Here is a 17,525-nt window from a genome sequence, read left to right as displayed (position 1 = left end):
TGATCAAGTCGCTCAGGGTCTGTGTTAACTGGGACTTCTTGCAGCTTAAGGAGTTACTAGGAAGGAGTGAGTCACGGTGTCTCCTACGTTTTCTGCCCCCTTTCCATGATGTTGCTGACTTTGCCCTAGAATCCAGCACAAGAGGCTGCTGGAAGGAAGGGAGGGGGCTCCCTTCCAAGGCCCTGGGAGGGGACTTCCCAGCAGCTATGTGTTTGTAATTTTCTATTTCTTTTTAAAAATTTAAAAAAAAAATTTTGGGGGGAGGTAATTAGGTTTATTTATTTATTTTAATGAAGGTACTGAAGATTGAACCCAGGACCTCGTGCATGCTAACCACATGCTCTACCACTGAGCTATATCCTGGCCCCCATTCCTTTTTAAAAAATGCTTATTTTTTATTGAAATGTAGTCAGTTTATGTTGTTAGTTTCAGGTGTTCAACAAAGCTATTCAGTTTCCTTTTTTAAAAAAAATTACAGCAGAATTGTATAAGCTTCAGATGATATAGAACCTGGGTCCACTCCTGGGTGCAAAACAGTAATTCACTTCTCCATTGTACCTGGCGGCCTTGTAAACCTCTGTGTTCACCTCATGACTTTTCTGCCACTCGGGCTTCTGTTGAGACAGGATTTCCGCCGCTTTTGGCGTCATATTCACACTTACATCTGGCGTCACCTCCAAAGGCGGAGGTTTCCAAGCCAGACACTGCCTGGTGGCAGAGGCTGTGCTGCAGGCCTCTCTAGGTTTGGGTCAGAACTGGGGGTTGGAGGGTGCTCGAATGAGGGTGGTGTCTGTGGAGGGGCCAGGTCAGTGGAGGCTGTGTGGCCACCAGAGGCACGTGCTGGGAATTTTGGAGGCGGGCTCGTGCGGCTGTCAGACGGCTCAGGGGTTTGAGGCTGCTGATGCAGTGTGTGAACCAAAGCTGTGTTCTTGTCCCGTGAGGACTGTCGGAAATGCTTCTGCTGTAAATTCAGTCAGGCCTTCAACAGGTCCAAGCCGGGAGCCACAGCCAACTCTGGCCCTTAGCATCTGCCAAGGAGCCTTGTCACACTTTCCTCCGGGGAGGAGGAACAGCCCTCCACGTAGATGTTCCTTTATAGCTTGACTCACCAAGGCCAGAGACGCTCATAGGTGCCTTCGGCTTAGGATGCTCGACTCCTTTAAGCAAGTTCAAGCTTCGGAAAGCTGGGACACAGTGCAGGGCTGTGCGGCGGTAACTGTAGCAGTAGGCTGTAGCAATGGGAGTGTCCTGCGTCCCACCCCACCCCGTGGGGCAAACGTGCGTATCTGGAACCCAGTCTTTGGTGGGTGAAGAGTTCAGGGTCCTCCGAGGACATCTGTGGCTGGTTCTGGAGGAACTGAATGGCGGGTCCGCTTCTTAGCCTTCATTCACGACAGCCCCGGTGGGGGTGAGAGACTTCAGAGGATGCGACCGAGACCCAGGTGGCCGGCCAGGAAGAACCCGGCTCCGTGTCAGCGCGGGAGGCTGGGACACTTGCCCTGTTTGGGGCCCTCGGGGCTGGTGTAGGTCCTTTCCTCTGAGGGGCCCCCTGGCTCTTTCTCCTGCGCTGGGCAGCAGCTCGCATCCCCCGGGCCAGCCTCTTCCGGGGCCCGTGACCACAGGCAAGTCGGGACGGAGGCTTCCGACCGCAGTGGAGTTTAGTGCTGCCGTGCCTCACTGCGACAGGTGCCCGCTGCCGCTCTCCCCGGGGCCTGGCCGTGGTTTCCAGAGCTTCCAGAAGACGGACCTTTCTTCTTTGGGGGGTCTGCTTTTGTCTGTGGTGAGGACATGAGCCTGGAAGTGGGCACAGCGTCAGGAGGTGGGCGGTTTCCGGCCCCCAGGACTGGCTGTGAAGCCTTAGAGACAGCCTCCCTTTACTCTGCCTCCTGCTCCCACAGAGCTCTGGGGGGTTCTGACAAACTGTCTCGTTGGGACTAGTCCTCTGGAGCATTAAATGCACTTGAATCATGACTTTATGACCCACTGCAGTGTCCCAAAGCTGTTTTCCAATTTCCCCGGGAAGACTGCATCTTGGGCCTGGCCAGAGCCCGAGTGCCAGGCTGGCCGCGGTGGGCGGAACAGATGCATTCCAGCCATGCCACCAGTGGTTCTGGAAGAGCCCTTTTGTGTCCTTGTGGTCATGTGTCCATTCTAGTGCTGCCATCCGGGGCAGTGGCTCCTCCAGGCCAGGACTGGTCATCCAGGAGCAGCGTTTTGGGAGGTTTGTGTTCTGAATGCCTGGTCGCTTACTGCTCTGTTCACATGGCTGCAACTTTGCCTGCTTCCCTGGCTCCTTTGCTGTTTGTGATGACTTTTCTCTAGGAGAGGCTGTGGTGCAGGAGGGATGGAGTTTAGGGAGACCCGGCATTTTGCTGTCTGGGTCGTTTGTAACTTCTCTCCGGGTTTGATGTGATCCGTGGCCGGCTGCCTCAGATGAAGCTGGGCAGCCCCACTGAGACTCTGCTCCCAGCACCATCTGTCCCCATGCTGCCACTGTTTCTGGGCTTCCCACATGTGGGGTGTGCTGTGCCCTGCGCTTTGCAGGAGTCGGAATCCTGCCACAGAGCATGTCTTACCTTTGGGTGACCGCATTGTGCCTCCTGGTACCGGCTCTCCTTGTAGGGCATTTCAGCCCATTTGAACCTGCTTTGTTCCCTGTGGTCCCACCAGCTTCGGCCATATTCTCACTGTTGGACTCAGCTCGGGTGGCATGTCCTCTGCTTCTGTTGGGGCGCCGGACCCTGGGTGGTTTATTAAGTCTTAAAATTCTCCTATACCTCCTTGGCTCTGTGGTTGTGATGGTTGATACTCACCCACCTTTCGTTCTTCCCAGGACACGGCCTGCTCCCTACCGTTGGCCGGAGCCCTCAGTTCTCGTCCACGAAGCCTGGCCCACCATGTTTTATGGGACCCACTTCATCATGTCCCCACCCGCCAAGAGCAAGCTGAAGCGGCAGAGCCAGCTGCTGTCCAACGTGCTGTCCCGGACGCTGAGCTACAAACACCGCGACCTGGACACCACCTTCTCCAGTCTGGGTGCCAGCGATGACCCGGCTGAGCTCTCCACCCAGCTCTCGGCCCCCGGGGTCCTGAAGGTGTTCGGGGACAGCGTCTGCACCGGCACCCACTACAAGAGCGTCCTGGCCACCGGCACGTCCAGCGCCCGGGAGCTGGTGAAGGAGGCCCTGGAGCGCTACGGCCTGAGCCCCGAGCGCGCCGGCCAGTACGTGCTGTGCGACGTGGTGGGCCGGGCTGGCGACTCCGGGCGGCAGTGGCAGGCCGAATGCTTTCGGGTGTTTGGGGACAATGAGAAGCCGCTCCTGATCCAGGAATTATGGAAACCTCGAGAGGGCTTGTCCCGGAGGTTTGAGCTGAGGAAGAGGTCGGACGTGGAGGAGCTGGCGGCCAAAGACGTGGACACCCTGACGGCAGGTGAGGAGGGGCGAGGAGGGGGCTAAGGTGTGGGGCCATTCAGGGACGACACGGGAAGGTGTGTTTGCCCTGAAGGAGGACAGTCAGCCTCTGTCCAGGAGTCTGAGGACTCGCTCTGCAATTCAAGGCTCTGCCTGGGGCTATCTCAGCGCTGGGGTTTGTCTACACTGTGGTTTGTCTACACTGCAGGGTGCCTGCTGGTGTTCATTAGCCTCTCCTGAGGTTGTCTTGCAGTATCGAAGGGCGATTCCTCCTTTTGGTTACAGGTCGCCGTCCAGGTCTCTGGTAAGCATGTCATGAGCTGCAGAGAGTGCCTTGCCCACACAGGCGCAGATACATCACAGAAAGTCCCTTAATGCCTGAGGCACTGGGGGAATCTCTGGTGAATCAAACAAAAAGCTAATGGAGGAAGCGGGTGCATTCGGGGGGTGCACTGGAGTGGGGGCCGGGGCAGCGGGAGGCTGTGCTGGAGGAAGGCCCAGCCTAGAGCAGGTGGTTTCTGTCTGTCTGAGGTAGGCTGAGAGCAGTGGGCAGCTCTGAGCCCTTGCCCCAGAACCGGGGGACTCCATGGCCTGTGGGCCACTGCTTTGTGTCTGGCTTTTATTCAGTTGGTGGAAAGAAGTTGATTGTCTGAATAGGTAAGCGCCTTAAAAAATATGCCAAAAGACTCTTAAATGTATCTCAGATCGTATTTAACTTTTTCTTAGTTTCCTATAGAAAATGGTGATTTTTCATGAGCAAGTGGCCCAGAGCAGAGGACGTTTGAGCAGGGGACTTGTCACCTGTTTCATGATACTGCAGGGTTGGAAGGGTCTTGAGCCCTTGCTGGCATCTTGTGTGCATCCCCAGGGATCGCGAGCACCCATGCTCTCTAGTTCTCTTCTGGTGCGAAGCCCACATCAACATCTGTGTGTGAGGATGAGGGTGTGCAGGTGTTTGGACTCCCAGGGGCTGGGGTCCCGGGGCCTGACTGGGCTGTCGTGCCTCAGTCTCCTGGTCTGCAGGATGGGGCAAGCCTGCCACCCCTCCCGGGGTGGCTGCAGTGGCGTGTGCAGAGTTTCCGGCCCACAGGCGCAGGAGAGCTTGGCCGTGGGGCCTGACCCGGATGTTTCCTGCACGCGGTGCGTTCTGTGCACTCACAACTGGTGGTGGATCAAGGACGGGGTTGGGGTCCCTCTGACAGGAAGGGGGTTTAATCAGCGATGTGGTGCGGAGTTGCAGGCGTGGGGGATAATGGAAAGTTGACCATGTAGTGATGTTACTGTTTTTTACTCTCCTCGGAAGAGCGCCCCGAATGCCCCCACCCAGAGGGGTTTGGATTTTGTCCTGACCCTGCCTTGCTGAGCTCCAGAGGCCCCTAGCTCCTTCCCCTCTTCACTCTAGAAGACGTTTGAGGGGCCGTGTTGTGTGGTGAAGGGGGCTGGTGGTCACTGTCCTGCCCAGTGTTTTCTCTGCTGGGCGGAGAGCCGAGAGCACGTGGACTGGTCTCAGTGGGTCACTGTGCCCTGGGTCCCAGGTGGGGCCCCGGACGACCTGCTCTGTGTCGCACAGGTGATTGCTGGGGCCGAGGGTGGGGGTAGAGGGGTGGGCAGCAGAGCTGGATGGCATCTGTGCGGCGCCGGGCTTTGCCTTCTGTTCTCCGACCCCTTTCGGGCCCGTCCCTTTCACGTGCGAAGGCAGGAGAAGGCCCACAGCCTACTCAGCTTCGTGCTGTTTTGGCAAAACCTTTCAAATAAAGAGTCTATTGAACCCGACAGGTCTCACTGACACACTTCTCAGGGCTGGAAGCCGGTTGTGTTACCTGCCTGGAGCAGGCTTCCCAGGCCCCAGGGAGTTGGCCTTCCCTGCCTTGGGGTGTGGCCTGGGCGGTCTGTGCCTCCTGGCTGGGCTGTCCCCTCCCTGGCCACCGAGCCCCAGAGCCCGAGTGTTGTCTGAGTGGACGGCACCCGCCCAGCACTGGGGACCCTGCAGATAGGCCCGCCCGGCCCAGCCCAGCCCAGCTCAGCTCGGGCCATGGGCGGGCGGGGCTTCACCGGAGCCCAGGACCTTTGAGTTAGAGTCTGTCTGGGGTCCTGATGATACACGGATACACGCAGAGAGATGTGCACCCGGTCTCACACTCACACACGTGAACACGTACGTGCATATTCACCATGAGGCTTTCCCACTCACATGCACACACATATACAACAGGTGTACAGACACGCGTGTGCACACGCTTTCCCTCACACTCACACACTCACTCTGAATTGTTCCTGTGTGTAAAGAACCTAGTGCATCTAGTGCGCCTCCGCGGTCCCCCTGCCCCCAGGCATGAAGCCGGAGGCGGCTGGGCCATGGCCTCCCCGCTGCCTGATGGGGGGGGGTGAAGTCAGCCCAGGGCCCTGCCTTCTTCACTACGGTGGGGACCACGGGGAGACTCAAGGGCACTGTGACGTGGACGCGGAGAGGAGTGAAGGGCGTCGGTGTCAGGTGTGACAGTTGCGTTAAGTCTGATGATGTGAAGGACTCTCCAGCCCCTCCAGCTGTGTCCCTAACACCTGTAGTCTCGTCCTCAGGGCGGGGGGGGGCTCCTCACCTGGGCGGCCTGTCTCTGACGAGCCCCGGGAGGCTGGCGGTGCCCGAAGTGGCCTGGGTGTCGCTGTGAGGTTGCGGTGAGCTTGGTGCCGACGACGTGGGGCGTTAGTGTTGAGAAGGGCGGGGACCCCGTGGCAGGGCCCTCACCTCCACTCCCTGCTTCCTCTCCCAAGAACAGGTGAGCTTGTCCTGCTCCCCCAGCGCCCCCACCGCCGGGAGCCAGTAGTCCTCCTCACCTGGAAAAGTGGTGCAAGAGGAAGGACCGCCTGCCAGGGCAGGTGTGTGTGCATGTGCTTGTGCATGTGCGCCCGCGCACGAGCTTGCGTGTGGACTAACCCTTCCCAGGCTCCAGGGCACTGACCACTGTCGTCGTGGTTGTCATTATTCCCACCCGGTTCCTGCAGTGGAAGACCCACCTGGATGCAGGTGAGTTGGGGCTCACTGGTTGTGCTGGTTTCAGGCTAAGCCTTCATCCAGAGCCCACCAGGTGCATCTCTGAGGCTTTTTGGAGCTAAGCGCTCGCCGCAGCCCCCCACCCCAGCCTGCAGGTTAACCGGAGCCCCCAGCAGGTCAGGTGGTGGAGGTGGCTGCGCCAGACGCCTCCCCGGGGGCACCAAGAGTGAATCTACCCAGTTCTCCTGAACCATTTGGGCTGCTGTTTTATGCCCACAGTCACACACTCAGGCACTTTGGGGGTTTGTTTTCCATAAATATTGGCTTTTCACAGCTGCCAGCTTCTGCATGGTTTCCAGAGTATCACACTCTTGTGTGTGAGTTCTGGGAGTGAGATGGCGGGCGGAGGGGGCTACGGAGCTGCCCTCAGGTTTTCGCAGCAGATGGGCAGTTGGGGCCAGACCATGCAGAGAGGGCACTGGGCCCGTCCTGAGATGAGGGCACTAATCACTTATGCTCACTTGGGGGAGGGGCAACGGTTCAGGTGGTTTTCAGCTGCTGAAAAGGGAAGGGCGGGAGCAGGTTTATCTGTGTTCCCAGGATGGGAGTGAGCTTGTAAACTGGATTTCTCAACCTCAGCCCCATGGACATCTTGGGCCAGTGGTTCTTTGCTGTGGGGACCACCCTGTGTGCTCTAGGAGGGCTGGCTGTGTCCCTGGCCCTGCCCACTGGATGCCTGTCACACCCCTACCAGTGGTGACAACCGGAGGCCTCTTCCTCCCTCTCAGGTGTGGCCGAGTGTCCTGGGGCCAAGCCCGCCCTCAGCTTGGAACCACCTTCGTGGACCGGTGGCCAGGGCTCAGTTTGGAGGAACTCAGTCTGCTGGCCATGCCCAGTGCCTCACTGTTAGAGCCAGCGGCTGTGTCCCCTCACGATCTCCAGGCCACGCTCACTCTCCTGGGGCACCGTCCGAGGGACTTGGGTGCCTGGAGGAGGGGGAAATTTGGAGCTGCCTTTGGTGCCTGTGGATGCCTCCCTGAGTGGCTTTCCCGGCCCTCAGATACCTGGTTTTGTTTGGATGCTGGGGAACAGGGCCTCCTCGGCTCTGGAGGAAGACAAGTTTAGAGGGTTTCTAAGGCTGCTGCGACTTGAGGTTATCTCTACGGGGACATCTCTGCCTCAGCATTGAGCTTGTCACAAATCCCCCTTCAGTGTCTGGCCTGGTATACAGTAGGTGCTCATTAAATGCCTGTTTAAAGGCTGGTGCAGATTAGAAGAGCAAGCTCCTTTGTAGGTCTTGGTTTCTGGGCCCATCTAAGGCTCCAGAGTTGGAATCGTGTTCTTTGGAGAGGCGGGGTGGGGGAGGGAGCGGAGGGAGACAGTGGCTGTCCGCTTGTGCCACCTGGGGCTCCAGTGAGGAGGAGAGCACTGCCTGGCACCGGCCACCTCCTCTCCTCCATGGCCGGCTGCAGTGTGTCGCCTGAGCACCTGACTTTGGGTGTGTATTGTCACCCACAGACAGGCAGATGGGCTGAACCGTGTCTGAACAAGGCTGTTCTGGCTCCACGTGAAACCTCTGGGGTCTTCATCTGCTAATCGTGCACCGTAAATTCCATCCTCTCGCAGCTCCCAACCTCTCTGGTGGTTTTCTTGTGACAGTTTTTTCTTCTGCTGTGAATCTGATTTTTAATAACTCCAATCTCAGGATGAAGGAGGTGATCTGGACTCTTATTTAAGAGTAGCTGCCTCTTGAGTCTTAAGCGAGACTTCCTTTGAGTGTGTTCTCAGTGACAGAGTCATTGTGGGAAACGTTTACCTTATGTGGTTTGGTAAAAGCAAAACAATGCCCCACTTTTCCCATCAGTCTAAAACTAGAAAACTAATTGAACTTAAAGGACATTTTTGAGGATTGTTAATTCAAAGAGAACATAAAGTTGAATAGTTAGCTGCTCACAGCAGTTTCATCCTTTGATTCACTGCTTAGAGGGGGAAAAACAATTAATAGGCTTCAATTTCCCATAGAAGTGCAGTGTCAGAAGGAGGCTGAACAGCCCTGTTTTCCCAGGCCAGGTGGTGCCCGCCTGGGGCCTGGCTGGCGGCACCCCTCCTCCCTGGGGAGACTTCTGGTCACATTATATATGGAGCCTCCAAAGGCTCAGTGCTTAACACAGAAAACACAGGGGGATATCAGAACCGGCATACAGTGTTTGACAGACATCCAGCATAAGTGGAATTTGCTAAAGTATGGCTGGGGTGGGCACTGAAGGGAAGGGAAAGCAAAGTTGGATCCTTACTCCAAATGCATTAAAAACCCACACATCAAAGGTAAAATTATAGTGCCAAAAGAAAGATTTCATAAATGAGGCTTAAAAGATGCAAACCCTAAGGGGAAATGTAGTTGGATTTGACTACATCAAAGTTTAACTTTCTTTTCAACTAAGGACACTCTATAGATAAGCTTTAGATCTACCCATGGTGCTGTGTATAAATCCAGCCCATCGCTTCCACCTGAGGCATCGTTTCCCATCACACACGTATACCTGTTATCCATCCCCCTGACTAGGGACACTCAGGTTGCGGCCAGCTTCTCCCTACGGCAAGCAGTGGCACAATGACCCTCTTGAGGGCCTGTGCAGAGTTCTCCAGGGTCCTCTCCCAGGAACAGAGCTTCTGGATTACAGATCTGTCTGCTTCGCTTCCCAGTAAGCACTGTGGGACAGCAGCTTCTCCAAAAAGGCTGCCACGACACTGACGTGCTCTCTTGTGTGGCCCTTTCATCTCCTTAAGCACTGAGTATGAGCCCCCTGATCCATGAAAATTTCCCCTGGAAATATGTTCAAATCAAAATGTGCCGCAGTGAAGTGGGGTGCTGGAGTCAGACAGCCACAGAAACCGCAGCCGACTGGTGTGAGCAGCTGTGATCTGAGTCATGAAATGACCTCCCAAAGGTCTCAGTGGGCAGTTTTGAAACTGTCCCTCTGCCTAAACAAAACTCAGCAAATGGGACTTCTAGATACTGATTAGCCAATGATCTGAAGGAGAAAGAGTTTTCTCTTTTTGTGCTCATTTATTTATCTACTTGTCAGCAAATATTTGTTTCATGCTACCTTGTTAGGTGCTTGACTAGGTACTGGATACACAGGAGTTGACAAAACAAATAGCTCAACACTGAAGGGGTTAAAAGACCACTGTGGCTTTTAGTAGAAAATACTTTGAAAAGGTCAGTAATAGATTAATTAGGTTATTGCAGGAGTTTAGGTGAAAGTTGATGGTAGCTTGGACTGGAGTTATGAGGGAGCAGGTAGAGAGAAATGGATGAATCCCAAATACATTCTGGAGGTAGACTCAACAGTAATTGTAAATGAAGTAGATGCTGAAGATGAGAAAGAGGGAGGTGTCAAGAATGACTCTCAGGTTTATGATATAAGCAGTTGGATAGATGGAGATGCCATTTACCAAAATGGTGACTTCCAGGAGAGAAACAAATTATGGAAGGAAGAGTAAGGGTTCTCTTTAGACTGTGTTAAGTTTGAGACATCCAAATGGAGGTGGCAGATAGGAAGTCAGATGAAATGGATCTGGAGCCCAGAAGAGTCTGTTTTAAAAATTTAAACTAGACTGTAAATAGGTGATATTTAAAGCTGTAAAAATTGATAGATTACCCAGAAGTTAGTATACATACAATGAGAAGAATTAAGAGCTTGATGTAGAAACTGGAAGAACTCCAACTTTAGAGGCAAAGTAATGAAGGAACAGGTTAGACTGAGGGGAGGCCAGAGATGGACAAGACAACACAGCATGGTGCTGTGGAGGCCAACGTGAGGCTACTGTAGGTCAAGAAAGGTGTAGACCACTGGGTCCCTTGGATTGAACAACACGGAGGTCACCAAAGACCTTACTGATAGCTGTGCTGCTGGAATGTAAGCATGCACATCATATTGAAATAGGTTGAGTAACTGGTACTTGTGTTTCTGGCAATACATGGGATTAATTATCCTGGAAAATCTTTCTATGTAAAGTACCTGGAAGTGCTGGCTGAAATATAACAATTCTCCATTTAGATGCATAGCTGAGTACACCTCAAAATAAAGTAATCCCTAGAGGTGAAAATAAACAAAACGAGGTACCTTGAAACCTTAGAATTTTAGCTGATTATGAAGTTATAATTGCCTTGGAGGCATTTACCAGTCTTTGTAACCAAGAAACATGTCTAATAGCTGTCTGAAAAAGAGACATAGGGTCTTGGCACCTTAAGAAGTAGGGAGTTGGAACTGAGACCCTCAAATATATTTGGAAACCGTAAGAAGTGACACATTGAATGAAAAGATAGAATAGGAAGAATCTGCTTCCTGGTAGAAAGGAAAGACAGAGTTATCTTTCTCCACCTGGGCTCTGGGTGAGGAAAACTAAATACTCTCCCCTAGAATTGAAAACCACTCTTGTCTCTTGTGTTTGAGGTTCAGAATTTCACTACTTAGGTGATCTGGATAGTCCCTGGATAAGAAATTCTAGTGTACAAAATTTGATGTGTACAAGGATATCAGACAGAAAGAAAGTAAATCCTCTTTGGAAGGCCCTGCCAGAAATGAGCTCACAATCCAAAATTACAAAACAGGTGAAGTGATGCCACTGGAAATGAGTCAGTGGAAACAAACTGTAGAATCAGATTCCCAAGAATTCAGGAATTGGAACCATTATTGCAGAATACTAAGTATGTTTAAAATGTTTAATGAAATAAAAGGTAGAAAACAGGAAAGAACAGAATGTCACCCCTAAGGGAAGGGAAGATTGGAAAAGAACAAGATAATGCTTTTAGTAATAAAAATGCAAGTTTGTGAATGGACTCTTCAGTGATGGCTTAACAGCTGACTAAATACAACTGAAGAGAGAATTAAAGAACCGAGATAGATCTGAAATTGCGCAGAAAGAAACGTGGGCTAAGAGATCGGGGAACAGAATGAGGTCTGTCACCTGCCCACGTGGAGAAGATCAAGAGGATAGAGGGGAACATATTACAAGGACGTGCCCGAGAGACTCTCCTGGAGGACGTGATATGAAAAGCACGAATCTTGCTATTCAGGAATCACCGTGTTTCCTGGGTAAGATCAACAGAAAGTTGACCCCTTGACGCCTAGCGGCGGAACTGCTGCAGGACACTGAGGACCGAGACGTTTTCAGCTGCCGAAGAGACAAGACGGCTGAGCAGCAGGCTGGCCCAGCTGCAGGCTTCCTGGCGGGAGCCGCAGGAGCCAGGAGTCAGCAGGGAGGACTTCCGCGCTGGAGGGGATGGGGCTGTGAGCTGGGGCTGGGGCCTCGCCCACCCACCACCCGGGTCCCGGGCCACGGGGGCCACCACAGGAGCTGCGTCCCACCCTCAGACCTCCACCGTGAAGTCGATTTCCAAGGCACGGGCCCGAGGGCGAAGGCCACCGAAGATGCCACGGGAGAGGAAGTAGCCCTGAGGTATAGGGAATGGCGAGCAAGGAGACAGACGGTAGGTCAGGGTAAGCGTGTAAAACCGTGATAACCGGAGGCGCACCCCGGCCCGCCCCCACTGGGCCGGCGCCGTGGCGGAGCCCCGGAAACTACAGCCCCCAGGAGGCTCTGCGCGCGCGCATGCGCTCTAGCGTGCGTGGCTCGCGTGGCGCTCGGCGTGCGTGGCGCGCGGCGTGGCGTGCGTGGGCGTTCTAGAACGCCGCGGCGAGGGCCCGGGCGCCATGTTGGGGCCGAGGGGACGGCGGAGAGGCGCTTGAAGCGGCGGGAGCGGAGCGGGAGCGGGTCGGACCTGGGCTGGTAGGAGCCCCGCCCCTCCCGCCTCAGCGGATCATGACCCGGGCGGCGGCCGCGGAGGTCGCGGTGGCGGGGGACGTGGCGTGGCGGGGCCAGCGCTAGAGATGATGCCGTTTCCGGTGACAGCCCTGGGATCACAACAGACCCCGCCGCCGCCCAAGCACTATGGCATCTCCTCCCCCATCAGTTTAGCACCCCCCAGGGAGACTGACTGCATACTGACCCAGAAATTAATTGAAACCCTGAAGCCCTTTGGGGTTTTTGAAGAGGAAGAGGAACTGCAGCGCAGGATTTTAATTTTGGAGAAATTAAATAATCTGGTAAAGGAATGGATACGAGAAATCAGTGAAAGCAAGAGCCTTCCCCAAGCTATAATTGAAAATGTTGGAGGGAAGATCTTTACATTCGGTTCTTACAGGTTAGGAGTGCATACCAAAGGGGCCGATATCGACGCGCTGTGCGTTGCACCGAGACATGTTGATCGAAGCGACTTTTTCACCTCCTTCTATGATAAATTGAAACTACATGAAGAAGTGAAAGACTTAAGGGCTGTTGAGGAGGCATTTGTTCCAGTTATCAAACTGTGTTTTGATGGGATAGAGATTGATATTTTGTTTGCGAGATTAGCACTGCAGACTATTCCAGAAGATCTGGACCTAAGAGATGACAGTCTGCTTAAAAATTTAGATATTAGATGCATAAGAAGTCTTAACGGTTGCCGGGTAACTGATGAAATTTTACATCTAGTACCGAACATTGACAACTTCAGGTTAACTCTGAGGGCCATCAAGTTGTGGGCCAAATGCCACAATATCTATTCCAATATATTAGGTTTCCTAGGAGGTGTGTCCTGGGCTATGCTAGTAGCAAGAACTTGCCAGCTTTATCCAAATGCAATAGCGTCAACTCTTGTGCGTAAATTTTTCTTGGTGTTTTCTGAATGGGAATGGCCAAATCCAGTGCTACTGAAAGAGCCTGAAGAACGGAATCTTAATCTGCCTGTATGGGACCCAAGAGTAAATCCTAGTGACAGATACCATCTCATGCCTATAATCACACCAGCATACCCACAGCAGAACTCCACGTACAACGTGTCTGTTTCAACAAGGATGGTCATGATTGAGGAGTTCAAACAGGGACTTGCTATCACACATGAAATTTTGCTGAGTAAAGCAGAGTGGTCCAAACTTTTTGAAGCGCCAAGCTTCTTTCAAAAGTACAAGCATTATATTGTACTGCTAGCAAGTGCACCAACTGAAAAACAGCACCTAGAATGGGTGGGCTTGGTGGAATCAAAAATCCGAATCCTGGTCGGAAACTTGGAGAAGAATGAATTTATTACACTGGCACATGTGAATCCTCAGTCATTTCCAGCACCCAAAGAAAATCCTGACAAAGAAGAATTTCGTACAATGTGGGTGATTGGGTTAGTGTTAAAAAAGCCAGAAAACTCTGAAGTTCTCAGTATTGATCTCACTTACGATATCCAGTCTTTCACCGATACGGTGTATAGGCAAGCGATAAATAGTAAGATGTTTGAGATGGATATGAAAATTGCTGCAATGCATTTAAGAAGAAAGGAACTTCATCAGCTGCTACCTAATCATGTGCTTCAGAGAAAGAACACGCATCCGCCGGAAGGAGTCAGATTGGCAGCTTTGAATGACGGCAGCCTCGACTTGTCTGTACACGGTGAAAACAGCATGTCTGTGTCTTCACTTCCTGGCTCAGTGAAGACTGGCTCAACAACTGGCAGCTCTCTGGGCAGAAGCAGCCCTGCCCCGGCTGTGATGGCAGCCTCTGTGGCCAACGTGCAGGTTACTGAAGTTTCTGTGCGACAGGCAGACCCCAGTGAAAGCCCCGGGGGTGCGTCCAGTGAAGGCACTTCTCAGACTGCCTCGCAGCCAGCGGTTCCTTCACCACCGAAGCCCATGGTCACCAGAGTTGTTTCTTCAGCCCGACTGGTAAATCATCCACCCAGGCCTTCAGGGAGCGCAGCAACAAACATAGCTAATCCTATAATAGGAGTCTAGAGGACGCTTGAGCGTCACAAAGAAGAAAGGACCAAGGACAGAAGGGGAACATTCTCGTCAAGACACAAATACAACTCAGTTAGAAACTGTTCAGACAGCAGCTTCTCTGTTGGCTTCACGGGAAACATCCAGTGCAGACCTTTCCAGTATCCCTGCTCTCCCTGCAAATCCTATTCCTGTTACCAAGAATTCAATAAAACAGATTGAACTGGTAAAAACAACTGCAAGGGTCCATAAACAGTTGTATCTGCAACTCAGCCTGTCGTCTTCAAATGCTGAAGGAGGAGGATGAAGGGGACCAAACTAGACAGGACTCAGAGCAGGCTTGTTAGGCTTACTTGGTGACTTCCTTTATTGGGCTCATCTCAGTCAGACGTCCAGGTTGGTGTGTGACGCTAGGCGTAGTATTAATGTGTCAGGTTATTTATGTGTCAGCCACGGCTGTGTTAACTGTTCTAAAGGACTACTGCCCTTTAAGAAGACAAAAAAAAAAAAAAAAAAAGAAAAACCTTCCGGCTATATTTGTCCCCATGACTGACATCTGGACTGGATTTATGTTGAATGCATTGTTGGGGAAAGTTTGCAATACAAACTGGTATCGAAATTCCTTATGCTGATGATGCACTTTATGTATATTTTTATTAGGAAGTAGAACTAATTTTAGATTTTTCAGCTTGATGAATTTGAGTTTTTTCCTGAAGAGTTTTTGTTGTTACTGACCTTCAAATTGGTTACCATTGTGCAGAAAAAGCATAAAGTATGTCCAGCTCAGTCCCTGTGAGGTAGCTGAACCCCTGTAAAATGAAATGTCAGCTCTTAAGGTATACTTTTGGCATTGAAACAGGAGTTATTAAGTGTTTGGGTTTGACGGGACATGATCAAGAAGGGATATGTTGGTTTTATCTGTGGAATTGTTTCGGAGTGCATACAGTCGGCTGTCAAGCAGCAGATACTGTCTTGAGCTGACAAAGCTCCACATTCTCTTGTCCTTAATCATTTGTCCTAAAACAAGAAGAGCTTTTTGTCTCCCCCCTGCCCCCGCCCCGCCGCCTTCTCTTTGCTTGTGTGCACAAGGTGTGCTTGTGTGTTGTTTCGTGAAAAGCTCAGAATGCTAGTATTTTCTTAACCATGATGTGAAGCCAACAATCCTGTGGCCACAGGACGCAAAACCTACATTTTGGTTCCATGGCTGTTAGCTTAGTAAAGCTTTACTAAAAGTAGTTCCTGTGAAGCATGTTACCATCTTGGATGGCCATTTGATCTCTGCCAGAGATTTGTATCCTCCACGGAATACCTGCTTATAGTAAAGTTAATTTCTAATTTAAGTGTGTAAGCAAAAAGGCATTTTCTCTAGAATTTTAAATCAGTTTTGTTTTTAAATGACTTACTGAAATTCATCAGTAAAATTGATATGTACAAACTTAAAAAAAATTTCTAGCAAGTACTTGACTTCTAGTCAGCATTCTGACTCTTGTTTTATCCTACGAAAGATTAGGAATACCTTTCTTTAAATGGAAAAAAAAAAAGACTGCTCATAATTAAGCAGCAGAGCATTTGTGTTTAGAAACACGAGTGATGGCAGTTGTAGATGAATGGAAACTTCGTCTGTCTTAATCTGGACACAGCAAACTTGACAGGTCTTCCAATTAGCCTGGTTCCAGTTCCTCCCACTCCCCAGCGGTGTTCCTTTCTACCACACGTGCATTTTTCATGTTAGACTGCAAGTTCTTGAGCCCTTTCCCTATCCTTTTGAATAATTTTCCCAAAGCTGGAATCTAGTCTTTTTTCTTGTAGGCTGTGCAGTAAGTGAGACTTTGTGTCGCCGTTGCTCTCCAACGTCTGGTACACAGTGCTCCTGCTGCTGGCATCTGTGCCCATGCAGTCACCTAACCCTTGCACCACAATAAAATCGGGTGGAGTGTGTGCAGTCCCTGTGTATTTTGAGTAGCTATTGTGTCATTGAAATTGCCAGGTGCAAATTTAGTCTTGTCATTTTGTTCATACGTTGGGGAAAAATTAGTTTATTAAATGTTTCGTGTAACTGTACTTGTTTTGCCAAGCTGGAAAGTTGGAGCTTTTTAAATTCTAGTTTTCATTACCTGAATATCAGACTATTTTTTTCATATGGTGTGTGTAGTGTCTCATGACTGGAGTTTGCCTTGTTTTATAGTATCTGTATTCCTTGTATTTTTCAAGCACTATTTTGAAAACAGATGATGTATTTCTCCATTAAAAAACACAATAAAAATAAACAAGAAAGAAGCAAGCAGAGGGCTTTAAATCTGATGTTAACAGTTCAGATGTTCTTACGTTGTTTCAGGAGCTTTAAAGACACTGATGAACTTTTTTGACTTTTTTCAGATTCTAAAATTCATGTTATAATATTAGGAAAAAACATTAAAAGATTGTAACTTTATATCAATAATGGTAAAAATAGAGTTAAAAAAACCTTGATCCAAAAGAAGGCAGGAAAGAGGTTAGGGGAGGTGGCGGTTGGGGGGAGCCAGGCGGGAAGCAAAGAAAAAATAGCGTAGAAAGAAAATACAGTCTAAGATGGTAGAAATGAAACCAAATATATCTGTCACTGTGTATAATAAACGGACCAAACTTCCTGACTAAAAGCAGATTGTCAGGTTCCATGGAAAAACTGAGTCTAGCTGCATGCTGTTTTATTTATGAGAGACACACCCAAAATGTAAGACATTAAAGAATGGAAAAAAGATAGGCTAACGAAAAGCTGCTATAGTAACAATGTCACCCAAACATTTCAAAGGAAAAATAATTACTAGGGACAGGAGGGACCGCTGCATTAACGAGAGAAGAAATAATGCACCAGGAAAAGGGAACAATTTGAAACGTTCTGCACCTAATAAAATAACCTCAACACAAAATAAAGCAGAGATGAACAGAAATTGCCTGAAGTGTCATTGTCATGGAAGATTTTTAAAGAACTCTTCATTAATCTCAAGCAGGCAAAAACACAGAAGGGAAAGTTTTGAACACAGCAGCAGTGGTTGGCGGACTTCTCCTCTGCAGGGCTGGATAGGAAGTATTTTCAGCTTTGTGAGGCTGTGTGGTGTCCCCCTCAGCTGCTGGACTCTGCCTCTGGGGGGTGGAAGCGGCCCTGGACAATATGTGAACGGGTCCCCCATCCCCTTACCCAGTGCCTGTCGTCCCTGATCTGTTGGATGTTTGTTATAGAACCTTCCTCTCGACAATTAGAAAATGCATGTTATTCTCAGTTAAGCACTGGGCACATACAAAAATTAACCTCATACTAGATCAGAAAGTAAGACAACA

At 50.8% G+C, this 17,525-nt stretch overlaps 2 protein-coding genes across 5 annotated transcripts in view; both read left to right on the top strand.

Annotated features, from left to right (window-relative positions):
* RADIL (Rap associating with DIL domain) overlaps window positions 1-17,525 on the top strand; it is a 53,060-nt gene that overhangs the window by 1,662 nt on the left and 33,873 nt on the right. For 3 of the 4 annotated variants that reach the window (XM_074345591.1, XM_074345592.1, XM_074345590.1), the window contains exon 2: window positions 2,834-3,432. In XM_074345591.1, coding sequence (XP_074201692.1) covers window positions 2,898-3,432 — 535 coding nt within the window. In that variant the 5' untranslated portion in view covers window positions 2,834-2,897. Of the gene's footprint in view, window positions 1-2,833; window positions 3,433-11,560; window positions 11,897-17,525 lie in introns of those variants that run through there. The other variant, XM_074345593.1, reaches the window with a different exon arrangement.
* Window positions 11,920-16,152, top strand: PAPOLB (poly(A) polymerase beta). Its single transcript, XM_010965940.3, has one exon. It carries the CDS (start codon window positions 12,297-12,299, stop codon window positions 14,223-14,225), a length of 1,929 nt encoding a protein of 642 aa, XP_010964242.2. The 5' UTR covers window positions 11,920-12,296; the 3' UTR covers window positions 14,226-16,152.

This window comes from Camelus bactrianus, chromosome 18 (assembly GCF_048773025.1).
Source record: "Camelus bactrianus isolate YW-2024 breed Bactrian camel chromosome 18, ASM4877302v1, whole genome shotgun sequence".
Classification (NCBI taxonomy): Eukaryota; Metazoa; Chordata; class Mammalia; order Artiodactyla; family Camelidae; genus Camelus; species Camelus bactrianus.
This window is presented reverse-complemented; position numbering and strand designations above follow the sequence as displayed.